The 10,134-nt window shown below is 40.6% G+C and overlaps 1 protein-coding gene across 1 annotated transcript in view; it reads right to left on the bottom strand.

The window, feature by feature from the left end:
• LOC101856989 overlaps positions 1 to 10,134 on the bottom strand; it is a 23,643-nt gene that overhangs the window by 2,898 nt on the left and 10,611 nt on the right. The window contains exons 11-18 of the mRNA XM_005110310.3: positions 9,824 to 9,923; positions 8,708 to 8,891; positions 7,471 to 7,534; positions 6,287 to 6,551; positions 4,975 to 5,041; positions 3,457 to 3,491; positions 1,453 to 1,545; positions 280 to 507 (exon numbers count right to left, since the gene is read on the bottom strand). Of these exons, the coding sequence (XP_005110367.1) occupies positions 280 to 507; positions 1,453 to 1,545; positions 3,457 to 3,491; positions 4,975 to 5,041; positions 6,287 to 6,551; positions 7,471 to 7,534; positions 8,708 to 8,891; positions 9,824 to 9,923 (1,036 nt within the window). The remainder of the gene's footprint in view (positions 1 to 279; positions 508 to 1,452; positions 1,546 to 3,456; positions 3,492 to 4,974; positions 5,042 to 6,286; positions 6,552 to 7,470; positions 7,535 to 8,707; positions 8,892 to 9,823; positions 9,924 to 10,134) is intronic.

Below are 10,134 nucleotides of genomic sequence, written 5' to 3'. Positions count from 1 at the left end.
GAGAGAGAGAGAGAGAAAGAGAGAGAGAGTAAGCAGATAAACAGATAAACAAATAGATAGTAGATAAGAAAGAGAGAGACAAAGGGAGGAAGAGAGAGAAAGAGGGGGGGAAAGAGAGAGAGAGAGAGAGAAAGGAGGGAGAAAGAGAGAGAGACAGGGAGAGAGAGAGATAGAGGGAGAGGCAGAGAGAGAGATGGAGAAAGAGAAAGAGAGAAAGAGGGGCATAAGAAATGGAGATACACTAGTATATTTTGTTACCATATCCTCAAAAAAAGTTACCTGTAGTTTGAGCAAGTTTTCGTGGCACAGACAGCAAGAACAAACTTGCTTGTTTGCCGATCTGGCCACAACGTTCACAGGCTTACTGCTGGCAGCTCGCAAACCCTGACCGGTCAAATGCTTCACTTCCATGAAGGCGCATGGCTTGACCATCTTGTGGGGGCTGTAGAAGGGAGGGAGGTAATCCAGCCAGGCAAACCTTGGGGCAAAGTGACCACAGCCAGAGGGCTGAAATATGGAGAAATCGTCGAGCCATCAGTTCATAGAATAAAGTGAAAAATTTGGGGTTCAATACATGGAAGCAGATTAAGTAAATCTGAATATCCGCTGAGGAAGGGAATTACAGACTGGTGTATCATTAGAGGTCGGACTTCTGTACTTACAAACTCATTCTCACAATTTTTTAATTTAAAAAAAAAAGTAAAAACTCTTTTTTGTTTTATAGCCCCAAATTCTTGCCATTTTCTTTTTCTTTTTTTTTACAAAACCACATGTTTTATGGCCACAATTACCTGCATTTTTTAAAGAAATAAAAACACTCATGTTTTATGGCTACAATTTCCTGTCTTAGACTTAAAATATCCCACAAAATATTGGAAAATCTATGGGCTTAGTTGGGAAATTCAATATGAGAATTTTGAAACATGAAAAGAGTTAGAAAAGTTTGAAGATTGAACCATAAATGATCTGTGGATATTTCAAAGATGTCTCCCAATTCTTTATTGCACAACAAAGCCACAACAGCCAGGAATTAATAATTCACAACAGTGCCCTTCAATAAGTGAACAAATTATAAAAGTGACATTCCAGAAGTGAACAGATAAGTCATAATAGTGACCTTCCAGAGATAAACAAGTCAAAACAGTGACCTACCATAAGGATTTTCTGTTTTCATTCAGGCATTTATCTAAAGCTGTAACCTGGGATTAATTTTAGAGAAACATCTTTTCTTTCTCAAATCACTATAAAGATATTCTATACTCAAACACTGCTCCTATATGAAAAGGAAGTTTTTTTTCTTCTTAGATGACTAGAAAGATATTCTACACTTGAAAACACTGTTCCTGTCTGATGTAGAAGTATTTTTGCTTCTTAGACAAAACTAGAAAGATATTCTACACTTAAACATGGTTTCTATCTGAACTAAAAATAGCTGGGAGAGGAGATAATTACCAGTGAGAACTTCTGTGGACTGACGCTGTTCCCCTGGGTCTGATGCTGTCCTTTGCCTCGGATTCTCACCACATAGATCTCACACAACAATTGCTGACAAGAAAAACATTTTTTTTTAAACCCAAAAACATGACATTATTACAAGCTGATAGATTGTATGGGTTGTAAATGTTATATGGCACCATGGCATTGACACAATTTACATCATTTAGGAGAAGGGTTGCTTCGACCTTATCTGTCAGGGCCAGAGTAGGACACAGCATCTCAGGTGAGGATGATATTCAATAAAACAACTTTTGCACTTTCGAACGCAGTTCATTGATCAAAAGTGGAAACAATATTTTATTTGAGTACAGAGAAGCATTTCCACACAAAAATGCTCATATGTGTTACTACGAGGTGGAATCAGGCACTCATTAAATTTGGGGCATGTAGAGTTATTAATATCATCTTAAAGCTTTTTTATTTGTCTTGCATTTGGCCAAAAAAAATACCCCTCTATCTTGAATTGAAGTCGAGATATTTGCAATTGAAGGTGGTGGGGTTGCCTATTATGAGAGGTAGAAACTAGCAAGAAAATGGCTGCCAAAGTTTGGTGGCTTCCAAAGCTTGAGAATCCTTGGAAACTGGAAATTAAAATTGTTCATGCATTTAACTTTAATGAACATTTTTTGGTAACATCTATTCAGAAATGCGTTTTTCAAAGGCCATAAAAGGTGTTGAGCCAAAAATAGAACATTTGAAAAGAATTACCCAAACCCAGAATCAGGCTGTTTTCATTGATTTCATTGTTTTGACAAGCGCCTGACTTCACCACACTGCCTCACATATAGTGCTGGGAAAAAGTAAGACAAATAAACAGAAACAATAGAGGAGAAAAAGAAAATAACAGGACCTTTCAGGGGTGCCTTCCAGCCATCCGCATAGAAACAAATAATGAGGAATACTAGAGTAGGAAAACAACAAAGCAGGGTATTGCAAAAAGTGAGCGAACTGTTTCGAAAGGTAATATAACACAGTTTTAGCTTTAATAGAGTTTTTATGGCCCTCACAACTGCAAAAGGTCATATGGGCGCCAAGGGGTGCAAGTCAACAGAGAAGTCCATACAGGGAATCAGGCTTACTCTGCTCACCTCTCTAGCTTTAACAGCACAAAGTCTGCTTCGACTATCAAGGCACCTCGAAAATAGCGGGTCACAAGAGTGCGACAAACATATAAAAGAAGTAGAGAAAAAAATGACGATAGTGAGGATTAGGAAGAAAAAACAGCAGTTTCTCTTTGAAGTTCAGGCACAGTTATGCGCATGACATGGATGAATCAGTCCATCCACTGAGCATAAGAACATGTTGATGTCCCCCCCTTTGGGAATGGCTTAAAGACACTTCAGTCGAGGGGTACAATATAATACAGTAACAAAGGTTGAAGAAAAGATAATAAATTTCGTACTACAAAAGTGCCTGCCCGATGTGTGAGTAGAACTGGATAAGATGTGGAAAAAGAGAGTGATTGATAAGGGATGGTACAAAAAGGAGACATAATAATTTAATAACAATAATAATAATAGTAATAACGGTAATAATAAATAAAAATTGCGGCACTTTCCTTTATACAAGCGCATTTTCATTTGGAAAGTGCTCAAAGCACTTCAAAGGAGTGTGAAAGGGGGAGAGTAAGAGAAAGTGGGAGTAAGAGTAAGAGAAACAGAGAGAGAAAGTGAAGAAGGGACAGACATAGACAGCAAGAAGTTTGCTGAAATTAAGCATTCAAACACAGAAAAATCTCAAGACATTGAGCTTTTAGTACATCAGTGTAATGGTGAAGAAGTTATACCATTTCAAACATAGACAAAAATGCAAACTTCTTAACCGACACCGGCAAAGTCACTTAAGGACTCATAAACCCTGTGACCCCGAGCCGGAGAGCTCTGGCGGGCTGCAGAGTCACGCTAACTGAAAGTAACAGAATCAGGCGAAAAGTGACGCGGTGTGCGCTTAATTACTTACAGTTGCAGCATCAAACAAGAATAGTCTCCGCTCATCTGAAATGAACAAGAACAAAGAAAATGTCAGACGGGTTTCCTCAGAGAAGCAGAAAACACTAATAGTGGCAGGGGCGAAGGCTGACTTGTTTGACAGGGTAATCAAAGTCAGATGGGACCAGTTTTGGGCCTGGAGATATCGCACAAGAATCTTATTCGAGGCGGCAACACTGCGTTGCGAATGAAAAATGAAAACAAATCCTGACTTCATGTTGTATGCATGTTCAACCGCTAAAATAATCGGGAAAGTATCTCATAAATATTTTTCCAACAAACATTCAATTTATCTTTAGATGTGAATACACAAACACAAAGCAAAGGAGCAGAGATGTCAGTGCTACAGTGTGTAATACCAGCGAGACTAAACTCTTTGGTAAAACATGACAATTATTAATTTTTTTATTTCACATTTGGCTGTTTTTGTCTTGGGTTTCGCTGCAAGGAGCCGGTGTCATAACCGAGGTCACGATCTGATTATAGGACGGTAAAAAGTCGAGGAAAAAAGACAAGCACTTGCAGCAGTCAAGATATTATTAGGAGTTAGTTCCCCTCACGTCTGTGAGGTAGACTCGACCAGTGTAATAGTTCGCTTACATAATCAGTGCTTGTGACTGCTTATAACAGTGGCCCAAAAGGGGTGAACAGGGTAAATGTGGCAATGAAACAGTTTTGACTGTAGCACACATGTTCCCTTCTACTCTTTTGGTAGACTCTTCCAGCCTCACAGTAAGCTTACTTAATCAAAGCTTGCGACTGCTTATGGAGTGGCACAATAGGGGTGAACAGGCTATTTCTGTGGCTATTAAACCGTTTTGAATGTTAGGCATACCGTTCATTGGTGATTATGAGCGTCTTTTTACATTTAATTTATGAGGTTTACGTCTATGGGTGAATTTGAATGCGGCAATATTTCAAAATTAGGAAGGGAAGCAGTGATTATTTTATTATATAGACGCTTCGCCACTGAATAGTGGATGAACATGCTGCAAAGAAGCACAGCAAAAATAGAGCTATGGTGTTCTCTGTAGACAATTAAAACTGACAAATATTATAGACACAATATTTTATGTAGACAAAAGGCACTGAGAAATATCACAGACATGATATTCTATGGAATCAAACAATAGCAAGAAATGTTACATATATATATGATAATCTACCTACAAATAATAACACTGAGAAATGTATCGACACAGAGTAACAGTACTAAACTTCTCCTGTATGACAATTGATAAACAGACATTTGACAGACAGATGCACTGAGAGACCAACACAACTTATACGACTCTAAACTATCCAAAAAAGGTGCCTTCATGCATCATGATGATCACTGCCCGCTGTTTCCAGTTCCAGTAAGACATAACTGCAACCCCATTGTGACCCTGAGCACTGTGCAACAAGTCACGCAGTTTGAAAAGGGGAGGGGGAATTTACTTTACTACTTCCCCTGACCACAGAGTGTGAAGAACAAAACAAAAGTTACCACAAAGTAACAGCTCAAGAACCTCCTTGATGTGGTTGTTGTAGTGTATGTCGGCACTGCCCTGACTCTGGGGAATACAAGTGTACTATTAGTGCAGCTCTCAGCACAGGGGAGGCGATCATTTAGTTAAGTTTAAATATGAGAGTTTTTCGGCACGTGAAACAAAAATAGTCATGTTATAAATTCAACAGATGAGAGGTGTAATAAGAGAAATATACAAAGAAAAGAGGGAGGAGAGATAAGGACGATCGATGTTTGATAGGAAAAAAGGAGCAAAACCACACTAGAATACCTGCCACCCACACTTCATAAGACATCATGACATGACAGTTACACTCAGTCCCAAAGGAGAGGATCTTGATGCTACAATTACACCCAGTGGCATCAAAGCAGAGAGGACTATGATGTTCGAGGCCTTTTGCATCTTGACAGACCATCTTAAAGCAGTATGCATGATACAGCTTTGTCTTGGCAGTAGACAAAGAGGAAGTACTACTTCCCTCCTTTCTGATTGTGACTTCCTTGGTATATTCCAAATAAAAGACATCGCAAGTACGTTTGGAATCAAAGAAGGTGTAAGTGTGTGTCTCACTATTTCTTTTTCTTCTCTGCTAGATCTCAGGAGTACACGTAGTTGGCTACTTGTTCTCCAAGCTGCAGCGCAACAAATTTTTACATACGTTACAGTTACACTCAGTGTAAATACAGGAGAGGGGATCATGATTTAATTACACTCACCACTGGAAAAGGGACTATGACGTTCAAGACACACCCAGTATCATCACAGAAGAGGAGACCATAAAGTTAAAGTTACACTCAGTCGAATCAAAGGAGTGAGAGACTTTAATGTTACAGGGCTGCCCACCCACTAGCGTATGTTTTTAGTAATAAACAAATATAAATTTAAAAATTTGGCTTCAAAATTCGTAAAATGGCTTTGACATTTCAGGGCTTAATGCAGAGAGGGTGCACGTGACGTTCTGACTGTCTGGGTCTGGTAGTTTTTCTTCACTTTTACTCAGGGAAGCTTGGCAGTAGGTAGGGGTAGCCAAAACTTTGAAAAAATCAGAATCAGGGATATTATGATCGCATTTTCATAAAACTGAATAAAAATCATAAAGATGGGCAGCCCTGGTGTTACAGTTACACTAAGTGTCATCACAGGAGAGGTATCATGACATTATAGTTACACTCAGCGTCATCTTATTCAGTACAGGGAAAAAGCAAGACAGACAGACAGACAGGAACAACAGAGGGGAAATAAAATAAGCTTGACCTAGCAATGTAACCCTCCAACCACCCGCAGAATTACCTTGAGGAGGATGATGAGCGAGTCCAGTGACATGAGGCATCGGTCAAGCATGTCCACTAATATGTCCAGCAGAACGGGTGCCAGGTGCTGGCGCATCAGCTGGGCCAGTGGAGTGAAGGCCTCCAGGTTGCAGTGCACAAGGCTGGGGTTCGAGGCACACACGGACACCAGCTCAGCCCGGGGAATGGAGGTGAGCTCGGCACAGGCTAGGTCTACCTCACAGAGCGACAAGTGGAGCTGTACCATGGCTAGCTTGTCCACAGCACTGGACTCACACAGGGGTTGGGGTACAAAGATGGTTGATGTAAGTCCAGGGGGAAGGAGGGGTGAATTGGATAAGAAATACAAATGTTGTATATGTCTGTGTCTGTGTGTGTGTGTGTGTGTGTGTGTGTGTGCTAGTTTAAGTAAGAGTTTTACTGCACTTGCAACACAATAAGGTCATATAAGAGCCAAAGAAAAGATGATACAAGAGAGTAACACATACATAAAAAAGAAGGAGGAGAGATAAGGACGATAGGTGTTTGAAAGGAAAGAAGGAGCAAACCACACCAGAGCACCCGCCAACCACCCACTGTGTGTGTGAGTGAGAGAGAGAGAGAGAGAGAGAGAGAGAGAGAGAGAGAGAGAGAGAGTGAGAGAGAACCTGCCAAATGCATATTTTGGCTGCTAGGTCAACCTCATAGAGCGACAGGTGCAGCTGTACCATGGCTAGCTTGTCCACAGCACTGGACTCACACAGGGGTTGGGGTACAAAAATGGTTGATGTAAGTCTAGGGGGAAGGAGTGGCGAATTGGAGAGAAGAAATACAAATGTTGTTGCTGTGTGTATGTGTGCACGTGTGCATGTGAGAGAGAGAGAGAGAGAGAGAGAGAGAGAGAGAAAAAAAAAAAGAGAAAAAGAGAGAAAGTAAGAAAAAGAGAGAAAGTAAGAAAAAGAAAAGGAGAGAGAGAGAGAAAGAGAGAGAGAGAGAGAGAGAGAGAGAGAGAGAGAGAGAGAGAGAGAGAGAGAGAGAGAGAGAGAGAGAGAGAGAGAGAGAGAGAGAGAGAGAGTGGAAGACAGAAAGAGTGAAAAAAAAGATAGAGAGAGAGACATATATATCATGATGGTAGTCTTGGACAAGTTCGACTGTAATTGATTGGAAGATGATGACAAAGTATAGATGATCAAGCACAAAGCATACCTGATAGGCTGAGCTGCACTTGCCTTCAAGGACAGCCATGTCTTTAGGTGGCGTAGAGCTTTCTCTGAGAAAATAAGAGACAAAAGATAAGTGGTGTGTCAATGAATATACAGAAGAAAGGGAAGATAAGTGGTGCGTCAACAAATATACAGAAGATAGGGCACCTAGGAGGTGTGTCAACAGATATATATACAGAAGAAAGGGAAGATAAGGAGTGTGTCAATGAACATAATACAGAAGAAAGGGAAGATAAGGAGTGTGTCAATGAACATAATACAGAAGATGGGGCAGGTAAGGGTTGTATAAATGAATATACAGAAGAAAAGGAAGATAAGTGGTGTGTCAACAAATACACAGAATATAGAGCAGGTAAGGGTAGTGTCAACAAATACACAGAATATAGAGCAGGTAAGGGTAGTGTCAACAAATATACAGAATATAGAGCAGGTAAGGGTAGTGTCAACAAATATACAGAAGATAGGGCAGATGCAACAAAAGGACGGCATGCGCCAGTTTCATATATCATCACCAAAAGTAGTGAGCCATAAGTGACATTTGTAGTAGCAGGTGACAATTGTGATATGTGGCAACAGTTACAGTGATGAGTGACAGTTGTGATAAGCGACAATTAATTGTAGTGATGGGTGACAGCTGCAGTTGTAGCGATGGGTGACATTTGCGACATGTGGCACTTGTAGAGACAGGTGACAGTTGTGATATGTGACAGTTATAGTGACGAGCGACAGTTGTAGTGAAGAGTGTCAGTTGTGATATGTAACGGTTAGTCAGGGACGGAAACTGATCAGCCCAAAATTTACTGAACTTTTCGTGGGCTATATAGATCGGTGGAAAAATACACTTATTCAATTGCAGATTAGTACACAAAGTAGAATGACTCACAATTGAAAGTAGGTAGTGTGGACGTCAGGTCCAACTCACGGAAAATGACGGAGCAAATAAAAATTACGGATTTCCGTAAATTTACGCAAAATTTCCATCCTGTATGGTGATGAGTGACAGTTGTAGCAATGAGTGTCAGTTGTGATGAGTAACAGTTATAGTGACAACTGACAGATGTCATATGTCTCAATTGTAGTGATGGGTGACAGCTATAGTGATGAACAAGTTGTGGCACATGACACTTATTGAGGCACACATCAGTTGCAGAAATGGATGACAGTTGAGACACATGACAGCTTTAGTGACATGTGACAGTTCCAACAATATATAACATTACCTGCTGTAAAGTCCTTCAAGTGTGACAAAAGGATGACCTGTGACAACTTCTCGGGGGCGGCCACAGCGTAGATGTTGAGGACTTTGTCGGCAAGAGCTGGGTCGTTGACCTCCAGGTCATTCTTACCACACAGCACGAAGTCCAAGTACTGCAGCAAACCTTTGCCAAACTCTTGACGGGGTTGCTGGAGAGGAAATCATATGTACGAATTATTTTACTGAGTTTTACAGTACTTGCAATACAATTTGAGCCATTTAAGTGCCAAAGGTTAGAGGTGTTGCAAAAGAGTAACAAACATAAAACAGAAGGAGAAGAGATGAAGGCAGTAGATATTTGATAGGAAAGAGAGAGCAAACCACACCAGAGCACCCATCAACCACCCACAAAGGTAAAATCAAGAACTATCTTTGGAAAAAATAAGCAACAGGAACACAGGAAATACAAACAGCAAGCAGCTGATTACGCGCTCAAACAATAACCATCTGACAAGATCTTTTACTGTCTATACCTGGTACCCATTCATGCCTGGGTGAAGTGATTCGCGTAAAGTACATTTCCCACGGACACAATATCGAGCCCCCAATGGGATTTGAACCCATGACCTTATGATTGTGAGTCCGAGAGTCTAATCACCAGTCCACCGACGCCACAAGTCTTATTGTACAAGAACAATCTCTACTCAAGGTAAGAGATCAAGAATCAGTGCATCTGTAATGACAACCTATTAATGTCCATGTCATTTCTTTTTTTAAAAAAGCAACAAAAATCAGAAGTAGGAGGGGGACATACATCATACATATCTACTACTTTCTGATCACGAGACATGACATTCTAGGAAAGCAAAGAGAGCCTAATCCTCTACCACAAAATGCCCTTCTTCATTTGATTTGTTTTAGTAAGCATTTTACAGCACTTGAAACACAATTAGGTCGAATAAGTGGCGAAGATTAGAGGTGTTACAAGAGAGTAACAAACACAAAAAAGAAGTAGGAGAGGTAAGGATGATAGATGCTTGATAGAAAAGAAGGAGCAAACCACATTAGAGCAACCACCAACCACCCACACCCTACTTCCAACAAAACAGCTGGCAGGGTAATTAATGTTGTGACCTCTGACCTTTTCAGCTTCGGCGAGAGCAAAGTCAACAAGTTCCAGGAGTGGAGCCCCAGCATGGTGGTAGTAGGGCTGGCACAGCCACCAGTCTTCTTGCCCTGGCCTACAATGGGGAGGGAGGGGGGTGTGTGGAGATGTTTTAGATTTTAGATGATTTTTATAGATTTTAAAGGCATTTGGTCAATACATTCATACATTATAACATATGACTCGGCAAATACATAAATTGGTGCATCGCATCAGAGAATTACATAAATTGAGGAACACTATTGGTGGGGGTGGAAAGAGGGGGAAGGGAGAGGGGGAATGGAAGG

The sequence above is a fragment of the Aplysia californica genome, unplaced genomic scaffold (assembly GCF_000002075.1).
Source record: "Aplysia californica isolate F4 #8 unplaced genomic scaffold, AplCal3.0 scaffold00873, whole genome shotgun sequence".
Taxonomy (NCBI): domain Eukaryota; kingdom Metazoa; phylum Mollusca; class Gastropoda; order Aplysiida; family Aplysiidae; genus Aplysia; species Aplysia californica.
Note: the sequence above shows the minus strand (reverse complement) of the source record. Positions and strands in the feature narration are given on the sequence as shown.